Genomic DNA, 20,347 nt, shown 5'->3' on the forward strand with positions numbered 1-20,347 from the left:
GTGAGGGGGACAGGGGTGCGCGCTCGGACGCCAGCCCCGGGGCAGCCCGCCCGTCCTGCCCGCGGGCGGTGCCGGGCCGGGCCGGGCCGGGCCGCACGTGGCTACGTGACGGCGATCGGGGCCGGCGGGGCTCGGCGGCTCCTCCTCCCCCGGCGCCCGCCGGCGACTGGGCGCCGAGGCTGCGGCGGGCGGCGCGGGGCGGGGGTGCTGCCTCCTGCGCGGCGGAGCGGGCGCAGCGGCAGCCGGGGCCGGAGGCGAGCGGCCCGCGCGGGCGAGGGCGGGCGGCGTCGCGGGGCGGCGGCGGGGGCTGCGGGGCATCGGCGGGGGCTGCGGGCGGGGTCCGCGCCCGCGGCCGGCAGCGGTCTCTGCGCCTCAGCCGGGCTTCGCCGGGTGCTGGCGGTGCGCTCTCCCGCCGCGGGGCTGCACAATGGCAGTCGTTCAGTAGGATGGATCCTGCCGTGGCTTTTGTTCTGCAGATCCACCCATCCTCCTAGCAGTCAAGTACCAGGCTATGGTTTTCTCTCTGGGGATCTTTCTTCCGCGTTTTGCCGGTGTCTCCGATGAGGTTTTGGCCTCGGCTGGGATTTCACTACCTTACTTTTCGTTTGGCTTCACGCTGAAAAAAGGGATTTCTTACATTCGCTCTCCACGCTTTTGGTTATAATCCAGTGTTGGTCTAGGGGGAACAACCGTTCAGCCTGGCTGAAAAAAAAGCATCCGTTGAAAAGTCTCAAAGAAATATACCACGTGAGGAAAAAAAACTGGGAGAAGATCGGAATATAATCGTTTTTTCTATGATAAAACTGGTGCCCCTCTTCAGGAGAACTGATCTCAATTTATTATTATGCAACCACAAGGATCTCTTCTTTCTCAGGGTGTATAAGCTGCTGGATTGCTTTTCGCCCAAATCAATGTGGTTTCTTTGGAACATTTTCAGCAAAGGATCGCATATGCTGCAGTGTCTTTGTGGCAAGAGTCTTAAGAAAAACAAGAACCCAACTGGTAAGCAATCCATTGCAATGCGTTGTTTTTCTTTAATGCTACCCTGTCTGTTGCTCGCCGAGGTAGATCTGCAATCCTGGCGAGGGGAGAAGGGGGGATGTATCGAGGCCAGCACGGACATGCATGTGCATACGTGTATGAATAAGCAAGGAGCGGTTTGTATTAGCTTCAGCCCCTGTCACCACCGAAAAGGGGTAAAAAAATAAAATCAAAGGCGACCCTCGCCCAGCCGCCACCTCTTAGTTCCTATGTGCTATTTCCAAGGAGGAAACTTTTGTATCGCTACCCTTCTTGAGGGGAAGGCGGTGGAGCCCCCCGCTCCCGACCCCGATGCGAACCCCCCCCGGTCGGTTTTGGGAAGAGGAGACTGCCTCTCCAGTGCTGGTGCTCGCCGGCCCTGCCTGCGGTGGGTGAGCGTGCCGGGGCTCGGGTCCTGCACAGCACTTTCTGAATAGCTTGCAGTATGTCACCCCACACGCACACACACCCACCCACCGCCTCGCTCGCCTTTCCAAAGTCAAGCCAGACACCCCCCTCCCCCGGCTTGGGGGCTCCCCGTTATCACTCACCCCCGGCACTCTAGGCCGGGAGGATGGAGGGTGGTGCGGGAAGGGGACGGACACGCTCCTGGGGCTTGTGCCCAGACGGCAACTCAGCCAGCTATGCCGGGTGGCAGCAGCAGCACCGCCGGCTTGGCTGTGCCGCTCCTCCGCCTCTCGCTGCCGGGATGACCCCTCTGTGCCACACACCGGTGTCTCTGCGTCCGTCTCTCTGTCTGCCTGGCAGCCGGGATCATGCGCTTCGGTTCAGCCCGGCTCCGAGGGGGAAACTTGCAGTACATTACATAAGAAATGGAAATGCAGGTGCTCTGGGCCGCCTGGTCCCTGGGGGTCACGCTGCTGCTGTTGCATCCCTCTTGCTCGGGGCGTCCGTGCGGCCAAGCCCGTGGCTTGGCGAGCAAGGTGGGCGAGAAGGGATGCTCGGCGGGCGGGGGAGACGGGAGCTTTTCTGAGAAAATACCGGCCCTTCCCGCCGGCCTCTGGTCCCCAACGCCGCCTTGCTCGCTCACCCCGGCCGGCAGGTTGTCTGCAAGCACTTGCGTGCCTGGGGAGGCGAGAGCCCGGACCGCGAGGGGAGGGATGCCGTGTGTGAGCGCCGGTGTGTGTGTGTGTGCCGGCTGCCCTGCAGTGGCAGCTCCCGAGCAGGAGGCTCCTGACGCTGGCACTGCAGTGTAGTAGATCATAGGCTCTCGTTGCCTGACACCCCAACATCAACAAGCAGCAGCCCTGGCAGCCCGCACCCGTCTCCTTAAAGGCAGCCGGGGTGCCGGCTGCTCCTCTGCCCAGCCCAGGTCCGGTGCAGAGTCGAGGTGGGCACCTCGGCGGATTTACCCTTCTCCGCCCCCGGCTTCCGTTTGCCAGCTCGTCTCGCCCCTTTCTCCCCCGCCGCTGCCGCAGCAGTGAAAAGCAGCCACTTAGCATACCAAAGAGGCTGAAATGCCCCGCCGGAGGCTGCGCTCAGCCTCCCGCAAAGTGCCCTTCGCTTCACTCGTCCCTTAGCACTGCAGCCAGCCGGGGGCCACTTCCCAGCCATGTACCTCCCCCGGGCGGGATGGGGCAGACGCGGTCAGGACGGCCGGCCACCTTCTCGCAGCCCTTGGGGGATGCCCCTCTCCGCCTGCCCGGGCCGCGACCGCGGGGCGAGCGCAGAGCGGCGGCGTGGCCCTGCCTGCCCTGCCCGCTGCCGCCGCTCCCCAGCCCCCGGCGGGGCCGGCTCCGGCGCCGTGGTGCTCGGGGCAAGAGGCGATGCTCCTGAGGAAGGGATCTGGGGGGGGTGCGGCAGGAGGAGGAAGAGGTGCTGGTGGTTTCTAGGCCTTTCAGTTTTCATACCGGGGGGTGAGCCGTATAGCCCTCCACGCACACACACCCTGGTCCACCTCTAAGGATTCGTGTCCTTTCCTTGCTGAGGGCAGGCTGTCAAGACATCGGCTCTGAAGCCGAGTTGTGTACCTCGGAGTGCCAGGAGCCGCAGCATATCTTTCCACCTCCCCGGGGACTTTGCCGCACTTACCTACTCCCTCTGCATGGGACGAGTGGTTTTGGGTGGCAGGAGCAAGCTACACCCCCGCCTCCACCCTGCCGGTAAAGGGCTGGAGTGGCCCGAGGAGGGCTGACCCCCTTTCCTGAAGGAGTGGGGGGAGCACGTCTAAGCAAGGGAGGTGGGCAGGGGTCGGGGGGGGCCCTGGCTAGCCCTCCGGCCAGCTCCGCGGTGTCGCTGCCCGCCCGCACACAGCGCTGCTCCGCTCCGCTCCGACTCCATCCCGTCAGAGCGGCCGGGACGCCGAGCCCAGCCGAGCCGCACGCCCCGTCCTGGCACTCCGTTCCGGGAGAGCCGAACTGCGGCTATCTGTCTGAGGAGGCTAATAATCCGCTTGGCCGGATTAGCTGGTAGCTCGGTCACAGGCGCTGTTGCTCTGACGGCAGATCATCTCCATCCGGGCTGGGGTCTCCGGCTGGAGCGCAGGGAGCCGGTGCCGCGATGCCCGTCCTCGGCTGGTGCCCCCGGGCCGTGGGGCTCCCCCTCTGCGGCAGCCCGCAGACCCCATCCCCGCTACCGCCCCCGGCCCCCTTCGCCCGCCAAACTTTTCGGGAGCCGCTGGGCTTTGCAGTCTCAAAAGGCATCAAATGAGCGAGCATCTGCCGCTGATCCAACCGTGCAGAAAATCCAGCAGGTTAGGCAGCTAACGCTGGCTGTAATTGCAGTTTATTTAGCTATTTTCGGCCTGCTGCACTTTTTTTTTTTTTTTTTTTTTTTTTGTCCCTTCCGAGAGCTGGTCTATTTCCAGAAGCGGGACTAGGTGGCTGCTTTCCGAATGTTCTCTGCTTTGCGTTTCCTCCTCACCGCTGGCTGCAGCCCCCCTCCATGTGCGGACCCCCTCCCGGGCTGCCCTGCCCTCCCCGGGGGCCTCGCCTCTCGGGCACCGGTCACCTGCACCGGTCGGAGCTCCAGAGACGTGGGACGAGTGCGGCAGGCAGGGATGGGGAGTCCGAAAGGCTGTGTGTAAGTCTCTGGCAGGGCTGCATCAGGAGGTTTTGGTTTTATGGTCGGCTGAAACCCCTTGGTTTCAAATTTGATATCCTCGATAGAGGAGCTGCGTTTGATCACTGCAATTATTTACCTCTTACTTTTCTTTGTGAGGAAAAAAACTTTGGGAATCAATAGGTGTGGCTGTGTTTCCAGCTACTGAATTTTTTTTGAGTGCTCCTGAGTTTAATGACACTAAAATCAATAAAGCCCCACATATCTGCAGTGTCTTGTCTGTCGTGAAAATGTTTGCCAAGTGTCAGGTTCCCTGGACTTCACTTGCTTTTGTAATTATTTCTAATTCTGCCCTTCCTGCTTGTCATACACACAGAAAGGACTTTAAAAAGTGCAAGACCAAAGGAACTTTCTCTCACAAATAGTTAAAACCTGCTCCAAACCACAAGTCCCAAACCAGGGCTTGTTATAATTAGATATGGTCCTCCGGCTTTCCCACCACCATCCCCAGCCTCCAAACTGGGTATCTCAGCCTAGGGAATGGCAAAGTCATGGGGAGAATTTGGGGCCTGAGGGGAAGTGGGGAAGGAGATTATCTCTGGTTGCGTTTTGAAGCAAGTCCAGCAAGTGAACAGATTTTTTTTTACCAAATGACAACTGTTTGGGTGCCCACGGGAGGTGTGTTGGCTGGAGTACTAGATGCCCCCACGGCGGGAATTGCTATCGCATTTCACTCCTGGTGGCAACCCAGCAGACAGAAGATGGATCAGGTTTCCTCTCCATTCACTTCCAAGGAGAAGCATCTCTCCAACACAGCCAGGGATGTGGACAGGAGAGTAGGTGGCAATTGGCATTACTGTAAATATATTACTGATGGAGGATTTAGTTTAGGAAATTAGTATCAATCTCACATCAATTTCAAATGCAAAACCTGTTTATAAAGCAATACATCCAAAATCCAGGCTGCGGCTGAACTGGAATCTCTGCATAGTCCCATGTTAATTTCCTAATCCATAAAATAACTTGGCTGGTATTTTGTGGTTGCTAATAATTTTGAAAAAGTTTCTTAGCACAGTCATGTGAGGATCTGTTTGAAATGGAAGCTTGTGTTCTGCCCATAAAATATATAGTAAGTATGTGTCTTTATCTAATTTCTGAAAAAATTTGGCCTCCCCACTGCTTTCCTTATTCATAGAAAACAAACCTCCCACCAAAAGACAAAGGCAGTAAGAGCTGTGGGATCAGGTCCTTGAAATTTCTTTCATGTAGGTCCGAAAAGAAGCTCTGACTGCTTAAATACCATAATTCCTGTAATGGGAGTTGAGGCATGGTCTGTTTCTCTTGATCAGATGTAAAACTGCCTATTTACATGTATTTCACCTATTGAAGTTTTGTCCTCTATGGAATACATTTCCTGAATTTATACAAATTTAATTATTCTTGATCAAATTAAATTGCATATTCTACTTATTAAGGGGTGAAATTTATGCCTGCTCATGCATCTCCCTGCTGTAATAAAATGTTTGCACCTAGTTCAATGTCTGCTAATGACAGGCCATTTATAAATGAATTCAAATATAAAAAGGATGACTTAGGCTTAAGGAAAATATAAAAAATGTATTTACGGATATCGTTGGTTTAAATATTTATGTGTATGCATTTTTCGTTTGAGCTTGATGTTTATTCTACTTAACCTCCTCGGCTTATATTAAGTATATTAATTTTAAGTTAGAGTTCCTATTGACTTCAAATATAAAAAATGAGTAATTTAGACATTCAGAATTTGTCCCTTTGTAAAGATTTTCTGTCCAGTAAATGCCTGTAAAAATATAATCTGGAGATGAGAGAGTTGCTTGTTATTGGAAACCAGTATTTCAAGAGGACTTCATGAATCTAGAGAAATGAGAATTGGGCCCTTACACTGACTCTGAGTCATTTTCTGGTGATGCAGCTCCTGGTGGGGTCACTACTGAGGTTTTCATAGGAACAGTTAACATGTAGGGTAAAATACTCTGAATCTAGATTGCAGCTGGATAAATGAAGTAGTTGTGTGCAAATAAAACGGAATATTTACAGATGCTTGCCAAGCATGCCTCTAAACAGTGAGTCCTGCTGGAACATGTTTCACTCAGTCAAGGAGGATCTTGTTGCTTGGGGAGCAGTGATTTGTTTCTATACCTAGTTCTGGTTTAGATGGCTTTTGTGATTTTGGACACTCTATTACTTACCTATTCCTTCCCTTCCTGCTTGTTAGAAATTGCAGGCAATGTCTGAACATTGCACAAGTGTGCTGTTGGCCCTTTTGTTTGCTTTGCACATTTCAGTGAATGATAGCTTTTCAAAGACAAATTACCAGTTTACTGAGCAACTCACTGAGTAACAAAACATTGAACAATCATAAAACTTTACAATCTCTGTTGTGAAAAAGAAATTGCTGAGATATGTAGCATGAGGCTTGATGTACAATTAATGTATCCAAGAGCTACTTGCCACTGTACAGAAGAAGTGTATATGTGTATACAGTAGAAGAACAGTTTACCTGGTAATAAACTTCTTAGGACTGCATCCAAGTTTCTTTCAGAAAGAGTCCCTTTCTCACACAAAGTGTGCTTCTATTGTCACAGCAAATTCAGCTGGTAAGAAAACCTTTTTATTGGAGACCATATAATAAAGTGCTTGAAAGAGTATATTCATCTTCAGACTGGCTATTGAAAAAATAAGTTTATTGTGTTCTTGAAGTGGATCCATGCAGTAGATCCACCCAGAAGAACTGAAAATAGTAATTGCAAAGGGAACTGATGGTGTTTGGCACTGTGATGGACTAAACACACAGCAAGAAAAATGTAAGCCATGAATTCTTCTTAATATATACTGCAGCAAAGATAAATAGCATGTGAATAATTAACAAAGTTGTTATCCAAAACAGGGCCACACTGACTGAAGAATAACTTTCTTGAGGCCAAAACCTCAAAAATCATTAAGTGAAAGGCATTTACTGGATACATGGAATACAGGTTTGGTGTATTTGTAGCATATGCTATTAGAGGCATTCACATTAAATAGCAAGGAAAGAAAACAGTTGCTGGTGAAACTGCATCGAGAAGCCAGAATAATAATATCTGTAGTAATATTCAATGCACAAGCCAGATTAATAACACCTTCTGCAGTAAAATTCAATGACTAGTTTAGGTACCATATGTGGTGAACATAATCAACATTTTAATAGTTTTTGACTTAATATTGAATGGTTGTGTGGGTCAAATGACAATAGGTAGCACACAGTTGCTGGCAGAAATTGATAGTCTAATTTTAATGTCTGTATTTGGTCTTTTCACTGTGACACGTGCTTATTTGACTTTTAACTGGAAACAGCATGAGGAATTGCTCTGAACAAGTTTAGCTCCTGCATACAGTAGGCACTCTCTTGGAAATTACTTGGCTTAATCTTCTTGTGTCACTAAAATGAACCTGGTCCTGTCAGACAGTAGAATCAAGCCAAGGTTAAACCTTTTAATTCCATTGGAATTCTTTGGCTTTTTCTCGAGGACAGTGATACAAATAAACTGTAATTCTCTATGAAAAACCTTGTTCTAAGGAGATTCTTGAAAGGCCTATATTTTACTGAGCTGAAAGAGGGATAGATTTTGCTTTTCACTGAAATTCATTGTGTCATCCATGTTTTTTTTTTTTGTGTATGGCTTTGTCATCTGGAAGGATAAGAACCAAGTGAAGATACAGAATGTGCAAGATTTCTGCCTTAGCTGTTGAGCATGTCTTGTTTCCATCTCTGGGTGGTGATCATGTGAAGGGCGGTGTAAGAAAAAATGCAAGACTTGGGCAAATCTTTGTGTTTGATCCTTCCCCAAATCTGTCCTCTCCGTTTTCAGCTGTCACTGGACTGTGAAGTTGGAGCTTGTATTCAGGTCAGTGTGTGTAGCAGCTTCTGAAAGAGCTACGCAACTTCAGTTATCAAACAGCATTTCTATTTTGGGCATCAAAAAACTTTGCATGGCAGCGAGCTCTACATAACCATGTGCTGTGTGGAAAGGATGTGGAGGGGTTTGCACTTCCTGTGGGTACTCCTTGGTTCTTCTGTTGAGAAACAGAGGCTAACACTGCTGTTCCTGCCTCCGTGTTTGTGATTACTGATTATGATGAGCTTTTCAGGTGAAAAGCTCTTCTTTTGTGGTGCCTTCTCCTTCCTTGAACTGTCCTGAAATCCTGGACATTTATATCATCTTGGTTCCTGTGCAGTATAAGCTGCCTTTGCTGAGGGTACAGGATATCTTTGACTTAGAAGGACAAAAATGAGGCAGCAGCTGACACATCCCTTTGCATGTGCTGCTTTTGTCCAGCTAAAAGAAGTTAATTTCTATTGGATTTTGTAGGCCTATGGGACAAGGAAGTATCTCCTGAAAAGGGCATGTTTTCACAATGTCCTTTCTCTTGAGGGAAGAAGTGGAATATTACTCCCTTGAAGAAGCTTTTAAAGAATTAAGCTCTAGTGTGACTGAAAACTAGAATTTTGTACCGTTGCTGAACAGTTTGAATAGGAGAGACAGCCTGTGTATAAAAGCAGACTTCTGTTTACATATAAATCTCTTGCTTCTTACCAATGCTAGCAAAGGAAATGTACAGGAATTTCATTGCCCTTTAATGAAGTTTGAGATGAAAATGCTAATTTAAAGAAGGCAAGTTTTCCACTCTTTCAGTAAATGTATTTCTAAGCATGTCCTGCTACAATCAAACAAAGTCGCCCAATTAAACAGTTCCCAGTTCATGCTTCTCATTAAAGAAATGTACTGTGGAGCACTGCCATTGCTCAGTAGTTTCTACACATATCACTCTTTGCTGTATAGGTACATTTATTGACACTGAATGAGATGAAGAGGAACTAGCAGTGCAAAGCATAGTGGAAAATACATGAAAAAAAGAAAAGATGTGGAAAAATTATAGATCAGGGTAATGATTAAAAAAAATCAGTTAAATCATTAACACAATAGTATCTTACAGAGTAACCTATCAGGAATGTCTTAACAAGGATTAAATTACTAGTGGTCCCTATTAATTTGTAGTACTAATGACACAAAGAGCCCACTTTACAGTTCTGATTTTCTTGGGACTGGAAATTCCAAGTCAAACTCAGACAGCCAATGGTTCCTGAGAAACTGAACCTAAATGTCATCTAGGTAGATTATCCCACTAGGAGATCAACCCAAGATCTCAGATGTGAACTACTGTTAGGATGTCTAAAACCCAGGTGCAGTTTTGTGGCTTGGACTCTTTTAATAAAACCCATATTTTAAAGTAACATTAACAAGTGGATTAAAATTTGTAAAGCTTTGCACCCCTGAGAGAGTTCTTCCTAGTCACTTGCTGCTTTAAATCCTTTTTATTTTTGTGTTTGTCCCCATGTGAAGGAGACTTTCTGCCTCAAAAAATCTGGTTACACAGAGTTTCATAACCAACATTTGCTAGTTTCCCACCTTTACTCAGATGTTTATTATCTCTGTGAATATGACCTTGATCCATGCCAAACTCTGTCATCTCCATTACAGCCTCTCACATCTCTTTGAGTTTTTTCACCTTTTCCTTGTGCAAGCATCTCACCTTTTTATTTTGGATAAGGTCTTTGAGGAAAATTAGCCCTTAATTGTATTTCTTTCAGATATTTTTAAGTCCTCTCCACCACTTTGAATAATTAGCTAGTAACCATGAGCAGAGCAACTGCACAGGCTTTTTTTATTAATGATATCATAAGTATTTAGGATGGATGAAGGGTAGGTTAAGGGACTAGCCTTTTTTTTATTGGGCATGAGCTGTATACATTGTTGTTTTCCCACTTGCTTCTAATTTACAGTAGCAGAACAATAGCAGAAGTAAAGAAATGCAGAGGCTGTAAAGCAACTGTAATTGATTAGGAAAAGACAGAAAAATCAGCAAGAGGATTTAGAAGACCTAGGAACAAATGTTATCCTTTTCATTTGTTTAGAGGATCATTTGAGGATAATACTTGCTTGAGGATAAAATGGTTTGTGTGAGATTCTGCTGTTAAAGCAGGACTCCTTAGCATCCAGGGAAATTTTCTGGATATTATTGCTGAGCATTTATTATTTGTGTTGGTAGGCAGCTGGTTCCAGGTCCTGGCTTTTCCTGTTCACTTAGGTGCTATGTATTGCCTTGAAGCTTGTGGCCATGGCACCCTGCAGGAGAGATCCCAGAGAACTGTGTGGATGCAAGACATTCCCCATATGTCCATATCCTCAGCAGGGTACAGACAGAGTAAACCTGTGGTTTGGATCCTGCCCTCTTTTGATTCACTTTGTTCACCTTTGAGCTCACTTTTGATAGCTGAGTTTAGAGACATTACTGTATGAGAGGATTGTAACATGCCACTTCAGTGCAACGTGCTCCAGGGCTTCTGCTGACCAGAGACCTGAGTAGCAGAGCCAGTGACTATGTGTTACTGAACCCTGTGTTCTGAACTGTTGAGCTCTGGCTCTATGCACAAAGTTTTGAAACATGGCAGAGATGAGTTCTCTTACCTTTGAAACTTGTAGGATGGTATTTTCCATGAAACAGGGTATCTGAAAGCAGTGTAGGATTATTTTACAGCAAGTAAGTAATTATGTAGTATTTGTATGGAAGAACCACATTTTTTGAAGTTGATCTTACTTTGTTTTCAAACTGGACTTTGAACTCAGATAATATTTGTGGAATAGTGAAAATACAAGAGAAAAAAACCTGTTGTAGTTTCCTATGTAATGCATATCTGGATAAAATAAATGTTTTATCATGGTAAGAGAAATTTGCACCAAAGAAGTGAGATTAGAGGAATTGTGATTTTCTGTTCTAGTGTCTCTTCTCATTTTGATTTGTCTTTGCAGTTTATATGAAATTATGTATCTGAAGAATTACTGACATGAAGTGGAGATGAATGCAGTGATTCTTATGCCACAGGAAGATATTCTTTCCTGACTGAAAGTTTTCTGTGAAAGCATGACTTTGAAGGCACTGGCTTTCTTAGCACTTCAACATCATGGATGTTGATATATTTCCATACACCACTGATGAAAACAATCTCTAAGGGGTTCCTCAAGGTAGTTACATAAATACAGTGCTCTCATCAAAAAAAAAAAAAAAAAAGTCTGTAAGGAAAATGAGAAAAAAAATAATTGAACATAAGTATATAGAGGTGAATATCATGGTAATTTTAATTGTAGGGCTACTAAGTTTCTCTTAGATGCTGGATGAGAATGATTTTATTGCAGTCATGCCAGCTGCCATTGAATGAAAATGGAGGTTGAAGTTTTGGCCCTTATAACTAAAGCAAAAACGAACTGTACATTGTGTGCAGTCTGGGTTAAAATACTTAAAAAAAAGTATTGGGAGTAACAGCAAAACAAGGGTTTGTTATGTTTTCTGGAGTTCTTTTTCCTTGGGTTTCAGTGGCTGTCTGGAGTAACTGTGGTCTCGGTTGGCTGCCAAAAAAGAACACCTGCTAACAGATTTAAGACAGAAGATGAGGAGAAGATAAATACTAAGCCCTTGTAGTCATATATGTAGGTTAAGAATTTGGGGGTGGAACTTGCTGAAGTTAGAACAAAAGTAAGTCAGAATGTGATGTTAGTACATTAGGTGAGTTTTTATCGGGGGCTATGTGGATGATACATGAATAGTGTGGGATGCTCTCTCTCCCACTTATTCTCAGAGGGAGATGGAAAAACCAGAATGACAAAAGAAATTATAAAGTAAATAATAAAGGGATTAAAGGAGTCTGTAGTCATTTAGACAGGTTAGTGATAGAGAGTCCTACAGGCAAGCAGAATTTAGAAATTATTGAAGGTATTTATCAGTTGAAGAGCAAATAGATCTGAAATTTGAGGACATTTTCATGGAAAACATCTATTTCTAGAAGTGTTTCTTTCCAAGGACATATAAGATGATTACATTTGAGAGTCTAGCTTCTCTCAATTTAGTCCATTTATAGCTATCTTTCTAAAGGTGAGATATCCTTGTAAACATTGCTTTGCTATTAGAAATGAAGGTGCTGCCATGCTCCCCTGAGTCTACCAGCTGTCACTGCACAGCTCTGAAAAAGTAGCCTCCAGTGTGACCTCAGGCCAAGTGTCCAGGGCCTCCTGCCTTTCTGCTGTCACGTGGATGCCCTGAGAGCCTCCTGTCTGGCAGCCCTCCGTGCTCTGGACCTGCATGGGTGTGTGGAGTCCTGTGTGTGCTGCAGCTGCCTGGGCTAACACCTGCTGGCTCACCTGCAGCAGTGGTTGCAGCCAACAGGAGTTGGCTCCTGAGGGTGGCCTTCAAGCTAAGCTGAAACAGCCTGTGTAGTTGCCACAGCAACTGCTGGGGAGAGGAAATCTATCATCCCCCTCCAAACTGTTTTACAGCACAACTTTCAAAATGTGGAATACGTACTTCCATGGATCTTTGTGCAAGACACCATATCCTGGGCAGTACAAGCTATAGAAGAAGGTGCTATAGGTTCAGTATTAATTTGCATTTTTCTTCCAATAGCTTATTAAGTTCACAGTCAAACAGGTCAGGAGTGTTGGGTGCCATTCAGCCCTTGTAGATGACCACAAATCTGCATCGGGAAGCCTACACCAGATATTTTCAAGTAACTTCAAAGGGAAAGCCAGTCTCTTCTTCTCATCAACAGATGGCAAATCAGAATTGTGAGTAAGAACTGTCCACCTTCAGTACGGCATTGATATTGTTCTCCCACCTTAAACTCCTCCTAGTTGTTCAGGAACATAAGACTGAATTTATATTGCTTAATTAGAAAGGGCCAGGGATTGATCCAAGTCCAAATGGCTCTGGCTGGCTCATGTCCACACCACTTACAGTTATCACCCTCCCTGGCAGAAGAGCTTGGAGAGAGCTCGCTGAGGTGGTGCCTGTGTCTTAGGGAGCAGTGCGGATGACTAGGGCTCTAGCACTTCCTTAGTTTAACGATCTGAACACAGCCAAAGAGGATTAGAAAAAGCCTTTCACTCCCAGTAAAGAAAGTTAAGGCAAGCTCTGCCTGTAGGGTGGTTCACTTGTGCCCCCAGCTTCAGAGAGGAACTATAGCTGGACTAATAACAGCATAACACCATCCTGGGTTGGCTAGGGGGTTATTAGAGCTTCAGTAAAGTGGATGAATCCCAGCTTCATCCTTTCAGGAAGGAGCACCTAGAAAGGGGCTTCCTATGGGCCCTTGGTTAACCTTGTGCAAAGCTGGTGGAGGAAGGAGAGCAGGAGAGGATACCTGCTTCTGAGCAAGTCTGGCAGCTGAGCAGCAGGGACCTGAGTCTGCAGGGAATGAATCATAACGAGTTTCTGAGGAGGATGAACCAGACAGGAGGAAAGCTCAGTCTTGCTGGGGAAAGGAACATATCTCCTCTTTTTTCTCTCTTTCACAAGAAGAAGGAGTTCCAGGGTATGGAAGAGCTGAAGGACAAGAGATTTCCTCTGTCCCCAAATAAAATCTTCTTCTGCTTCACTGTCTTGTACTTCCTTTCCTTCTCACTGACCTTTTTTGGGATCATACCTTCATTTGTGTGAGCATGTGCATCAACCCTTGTCAGCACTATCAGTCATCTCAGTAACCTGTTGCTTTTACTGCATATCTACTTTTTATTTTCTGAGCTACATGGGCATCAGCCTGAATTGTTGCTGCATGTACTTCTTGATCTTCCTTTAATTAAAGGATATGTATTTCTCCCTAAATGGCCAGCGGTTGCTCTCTTCCCTTATATGGTTGTGAGGAGATGAGTAAAGAAATAGTTTTTTTCCTGAATATTGATGCTTTAAATATGTTGGCAGACTAAGTCTGGTCACAGTCTGTGAATTTAAAGGATCTGGTTTCTAATCTGACAGTATGGTCCAGAATATATGTGTGTTTTTCTTAAAGTAGTGAAAATGAAACAGCATAAAACATTTTGCATTTGGTTTTTGGTTTGGTGGGGTTTTTTTAATAGTTTTAGGGAAAATCAGTTTGTGGCACTTGGAATTCTTTGATTCTTCTCTGTGAGGATGCACTTACTCTTGCATTTAATGCTAAATGTGAAAAGATTGAATGTAAGCAGTAAATTCTTTTTTTCATTAATCTCTTGAAGACCCCTTAAGGTGACTGTTTCTTTACAAGTTGAATATCTGAAAAAACCCAAGTATCACTGTTTTATCTGGGGCAAAGAAGGGTGTTGCATTTAACAGAGATTTTTATGTTTTCATTGCTTACAATAAAAGCAGTTATGAAGAGCTCTTATGATAGGACACAGTTATGTTTTGCATTAAAATGAGGCACAGTGGGGGGCTGTATTCAGCCTGTTAGCTTGTTAGAAAAAGCTGGGATTTTGGAAACTATTCTAAACATCCCGAATTTGGAAGTCAAGTAAACTCTTCTAAACCAGTAAAGTCTTCTTAGCAATAGAGGAATAAAAGACTTTCAGTATAAATACTTCTCAGTGTATTAGGTATCTTGGAAACTGTTTTTTCTGCTAGCGTAACATTAATGTAGCATGTCTAAGACTTTTCTTATGGCTTGGCAATTAAGACAACATGGGCCAAACTAACTTCATTGAGATTCTTTTCAAGGATGAAATCACCTTATTTTCAGTCCTACTTCTAGGTTTGAGAAATTTTTTTGGTGTCTCTGAATTTATAGCGCTTTCCCCTTTTGTCATGCTAATTATAAGCACCATCTTTAATCCTTCTTCTAGGAAGTTTCTTGCTATTTGCTTTTCGTGGCAGTGCTCCACTCTCATATTCAGGTCATCAAAGACCTCTGAAGATGTGTTTTACAGGAGGATAAAGGAAGCATTCTCTCCATGGCCAGAACATGGGACTGTTCTTGTGGTAAATTATCTTTGCTGTATGGAAAAAAAAAAAGGGAAATTTTTTTTTGGCACATTGCTTTGGGTTTTTAAAAATCTAGCTGCATTTAAATACTCAAACCTTTTCTTGCTAATCCCACTCCATGGCTTTTCAAAGGAAAGGTCCCTGTTTCTGTGGAAGACAAAAATTTTCTTGTACAGATTAAATAGTTCTGTCCTTAATCTACTATTACTTGAATAATTCTTATAACATCATATTCAGTCTGCTTCATCTTCTTGTCATTTTATCTTGCAGTGACTAATTTGCAAAACATGCATACCTTCCCCTGTTTGCACTCAAGGGCATTAACTAATTTAGTTAACAAACTAGTCTAGGTCTAGAGAAAACAAATTGAACAAGCAGCAAATGAACAACTGAGAGTGAACAATAATATCCTTCCATGTGGACATGGCTGTCTCGGGTTTTCCTCTAGAGAGACCTGAGCTTTTTTCTCAGAATCCTAAAGTTTCTGGTTTTGTCGTTGCTCAGTTAGGTACAGGCAACAGTGAAAACCAGAGCAAACTGGAGGTTGCACAAATAGATTTCAGAAGTCTCAGTGTGTCTTCAGTGAAGGACCTCGAAGCCAATTTATTAAATGAAAGGCTGACTTGGCAGGAAGTTCTAATCCTTTTGAAAAAATACTTCTAAAAAAAGGAATATCAGAGAATGAAAGTTCAAACTGCCTACACTGCAGTATACAAATTAGTAATCGAGTCACCTGGTACTCTCCTTGTCCCTGGTACATGGCATTAATGTTTTCTCTCTCAGGTGTATGTACCCTAAGTCCCTGACAGAGTGCTACCATTTTTTAAAAGTGGGTTTATTTTTTTTGGTTGTTGTTGTTACTGCTATTGGTGTGCTTTTGTTTTGGTTTGTTTAATCCAGTACAGAAAGATCTAGCTAATACAGAAATATGTGACATCAGTAGATCTTAGCAGTACTTTTTGAATAATAGTTCTACAAATATTCATTCTTTTGTGGTCAGATAATAGTGGTGAGCATACAGAGCTTCTGAAAGAGCGTTGTTGGAAAGGCTAGTATGTAAAATGCTGCCCAGTAGACTGCAATACTCAATAATTATGAAATAAAGGTCCACCACTGAAACAAAATATAGCAATTCTTGCTTTAAATTCACAGATATTTACCTAGGAGGGCAGTTAAAGAAAAAGATCCTCCATTATCTTAATGTGGTACCTTCTGCAAGTCTGTGCTAAGACTTTTGAACTGAGAAGACACTGAAACAGGCAGCTGGAGTAGTAGGACTGTTTTCTGGAGTGTTTATAGGAACCAATTATATGCAATTTGTTTAGATTAGTGGTGAGCAGTTCTACATTAACAATTGTCTTAGTGCTAGCAAGTAGGAGTGTCTAGAATGTGGCACTTTGCATACTCAACTTGTATCTGCACTTTCAACACACTCAGTGCTTTCGTTGCAAGAGGATGGAGCTAAATCTTTTTTGCTCAGATATTTTTACAAGCTCCTCTTTTTTTTCTGTTTTGTTCTGAGCAAATTGTTACTGCTCTTTGTACAAGATAATTAATTAGCTGTTGCTCCTATATTTCCTGCAATAACCCTATTAAAAGGCACCATTTCTATCAGAATATCCCATGGCTAATGACTGGGCTGGTTGTTCTTGCCCCTAGATGCAGATACCTAATTAGAGATTGTCCTGTTACACAGCGCTTTAAGCTGTATTTCCTTTTCTTAGCCCACAGAGAATGTAGAATCACAGAACAGTTGGGGTGGGAAGGGACCTCTGGAAATCATCTAAGTCCCCTGCTAAAAAAAGGTTTTTTAGAATGGATTCCACAAGACCATGTCCAGTCAGATTTTGGATACCTTCAGAGATGGAGACATGAACATGGGAAAATTATTTTTGCCAGTGCTGTGACCTCTACTGCTGTCTATCTACTTATTCTCCTCCTCCTGCTTTAGTCTCTCTCCCCATCTTCCTTTCAAACAAATGCATTAGAGAAAGAGTGAAAATCCTGCTTTACGGCACTGAGAGGGGATATCTTCCCACCTGGGGATGGGATTTGGAGCTAAGTTTCCTCACCACTCTCCCTGCTTCTGTGGGAGCAGTACAAAGCCCCTGTCAGTTCACATCCTTTGCTGTAGTGCAGAGCCTCAGCAGCCCTGTGTGTTTCCCTGTATTTCAAGCTCTAATGGATTTAAAGAAGCCTGAGAGCTAGGACCCTTCTGCTGTGCTCCATAAGAGAACTCATGGTCTTGTTCCTGTTTTCCTTTAGTGCTGAGAGGAAGTAACCTGTGACAGCTTTCAACACCTTAGTAGCAGTGACCATCTTTTGAGCATAGTGTGTGGCCCCATCACTTGATGAGTTTCAGCATGGAGATGTTTCCTATCAGAAGCCTTTTCCTTAGGAGTGAAGAGGTTTTGAGCCTTGAGTTTGTGGTACTCTGGGGCAAATACTGCCCTTCTGAGAACAAGATCCACTCAGAACAAATTAGGGTGTATTTGAATAACAGATGGGGAGGGAAAAGGCTTCTGAAGTTTCTCTAGAGAGAGCACAAGATCTGCTCAGTGTACCATCCTGCCTGTGTGCAGAAGGATTTGTGTGAGTGGAGTAGAGGGAGGAAAGAACAAAGCCAGTAAATCCGCTGGTAGGCAGACGTTCAACAAAGGAGCTTCACATTTTGTGGCTGAGAATAAACATTTTTGGGTCTTATTACTGGAAGTTCTCTTCTTCAAAATGTGTTAAAAAAGAATTAGTTTTTGTTTTGTTACAAAGAGCCCTTCTGCTCTTCCTTATACTATACTGACAGTATTCACTGCATATTCCTCTTGTTTCCTGCTCTTCCCAGCTCATGGCTACCATGAGACTGTTAATACTTACTAAAGGGCATTTTTTTGGTTCTTTTTCATCATGCAGCAGCCATTTCAGTTTGGTCCACTCAACTTTGCTCCATTTTTGGCAATACTGTAATGAGGGTTTAAGAAGACAATGTCTAAACAGAAGCCAATTAGTCATATTTATGATGGATGTACAAACAGCTCTTAGAGAACAACTTTGGTATTACTTCCCTCTTATTTCATATTTTTGCATGTACAAAAAAGCATGGATTTTTCAGTGGATGCTGGTTCAGTTAGATTTTGGGCTTTTTGCAGGCAATTTTTAGCTCAAAAATTCTAGTGATATTCTGAGAAATAAATAGGTTAATACATTATACAAATTCTCATTCTGCTGTTAACAGATCTCAAAATGTTCCTAAAGGCAAAGTATAATGCTAATGGTGGGATAAAGCTCAGGGCCTAGTTGTCATATCTTGGAATATCAGCTGTGTTAAAAAAAAATACCATTTGTTTGGGAGCATTCAGCTTCAGACCAAAGGTCTTTCAGTAAGTGTGAACATTGCCCTTGGCTTGGATGAATCTTGGGGAGAAAATTTCTCCCTGATTATTTAATGAATGTGAACTATTCAGTCAGCAACAATATGCAATAGAAGGTGCCACTTGTCTATTTGGTTTTTATGATTAGTATTACCATTCAGTTTCTTAACCAGCCTTTCCCAACTGTGTAGTATTAGGGTTGCATTTCAGTATGTTGAGAGGTTTAATGATGAGCTCAGTCACTCAAAAATCAAATTAAGTCAATAATAGCAGGTTCAAGCCCTTTCTGTGTCTCAGACTTTAGCAAATGAAGATGTTAACTACAAATTCACTGTTTTTGAGATTAATTGTTCCTTCAAATAATCTAGTTATTTGATTTATCTGTGAAAAACTAAGAAATTATTATTTCTGAGTGAATTCTATTCTATTCTATTCTATTCTATTCTATTCTATTCTATTCTATTCTATTCTATTCTATTCTATTCTATTCTATTCTATTCTATTCTATTCTATTCTATTTCTTTCATTTATTACTATTTTAACATGTGATTTTTTACCTACATAAATGGAAAGATACTTCAGTAGGAGATAAGGAAAGTATTTCATCTTAACAATGTCCTTCAAAAGCTAGAAATTACTCACTGTTTTCTCTAGCTAACCTTGATCGATCCTAAGTAAATTTCTATGTTATTTTTCATCAGTCTTTGTAAATGTTCCAGAGGTAACAGGAAGGTAATGCTTAGTTTGTCTTACCAAGACAAAGAAATGTTCTCTCTTATAAACAAAATAGGTGGCAGTACCTATAGGAGTGGAGGGACTAGAGTCATGGTCATGTACATCTTCACTTTTAGTACCAAGACTGGAAACCTGGCTTGCTCGGAATACTTTTTCAGGGACAGAAATTATTTAGAAAAATATCACCAAACAGTTAAAACAGAGATTTAGCTGGTCACTGTTCTTCATCCCAGCACCCCACAGTACTTACTGCTTTCTGTCCAAATTCAGGTTCTCCCATATGCGGTGACAAAGGGTAGGATTTTATTATTGAGTCTTCTGCTTTGGCATAGTGTTGCCATGGCCATGAAAAAAAAGCACAAAAAATACATGCTGACTGTGCCAGATACATCTGAAGAAAATCCCTGTACAATAATGTGCACTCATTCAAGTTGTGCTATTCATATGGTAAGGGTGAGATTATGCTTTATTTCTGCACTTGGCATGCCAAGGACAAAGTAGTGCTTAGCTCATTCTCTCCCTCATCTTCCTGCAGAGTGGCTGGCACAAACTTATTTCTTCTATTCTGGGCACAGAGAGAGATGTCCAGGAGGTTGATTCTTGACAAGGTGGGAAAAGCCATGTCTCTGCTGTTTCTGCAGCAGCCAGAAGGCTAGAGGCAGAGCCATGGGCTGCAGGATGTAGAGTAATAGTACTGCATTTCTTGCAGTTTCAACAAATCCATCTCTGGTGTCACATGGAGTGCTGCAATTCTGTTGATTAAAAGGTACCTAATTCGCAGATTCCTAATGGTGTGGGGGATACAACTGCAAAGCCAGTACTCTGCTTTACTATGGACAGCAATTAAAGTTAACAACTCAACATAATTTTTTTTTGTAATATTTTTTGAAGTGTTATTAGACACTTTCTATTCCTTATTCATTTGTCCCTGTGCTGTAATGGCGAGTTTTACTTAGGACAGCAATTAAAGTTTCCTGTTTTTCTCATTTCCTTTGCTCAGTTGACAATGTACACTACTGTCAAGTGTTGCAGAAGTTAAAATAACAAGTTACAGGATGTTGTTTAAAATATCTGACAAATATCTGAGTTCTAATAGCCCCTGCTTGTGGGTTTAAGAAGGTAAATGAATTTTAGGGATTTTAGTGACTTTCAGAATTTGGGTTGTAATTCACATAGAGTTGCTAACATACAGTATTTACACAAATGGAAGCAATATTACCTGTTCTACTGCACTCTGAGCACCTGTTCAAATATGGATGTAGTTGATATCCAAATGACTTAAACACAGCACGTGCAATGTGGGCAGAAAGACCTGTGTATATTTTCAGCTATTTATGCTTGAGTGA

The 20,347-nt window shown here is 43.7% G+C and overlaps 1 protein-coding gene across 3 annotated transcripts in view; it reads left to right on the forward strand.

Moving 5' to 3' along the window:
* Positions 1–322: 322 nt before the first annotated feature.
* Positions 323–20,347, forward strand: part of FGF14 (fibroblast growth factor 14) — a 374,566-nt gene continuing 354,541 nt past the window's right edge. The window contains exon 1 of one of the 3 annotated variants that reach the window (XM_086880759.1): positions 323–1,002. In XM_086880759.1, coding sequence (XP_086736885.1) covers positions 795–1,002 — 208 coding nt within the window. In that variant the 5' untranslated portion in view covers positions 323–794. The remainder of the gene's footprint in view (positions 1,003–20,347) is intronic. The other 2 variants (XM_086880757.1, XM_086880760.1) reach the window with 2 other exon arrangements.

This window comes from Cyanistes caeruleus, chromosome 3 (genome assembly GCF_971803275.1).
Source record: "Cyanistes caeruleus chromosome 3, bCyaCae1.hap1.1, whole genome shotgun sequence".
Lineage (NCBI taxonomy): Eukaryota > Metazoa > Chordata > Aves > Passeriformes > Paridae > Cyanistes > Cyanistes caeruleus.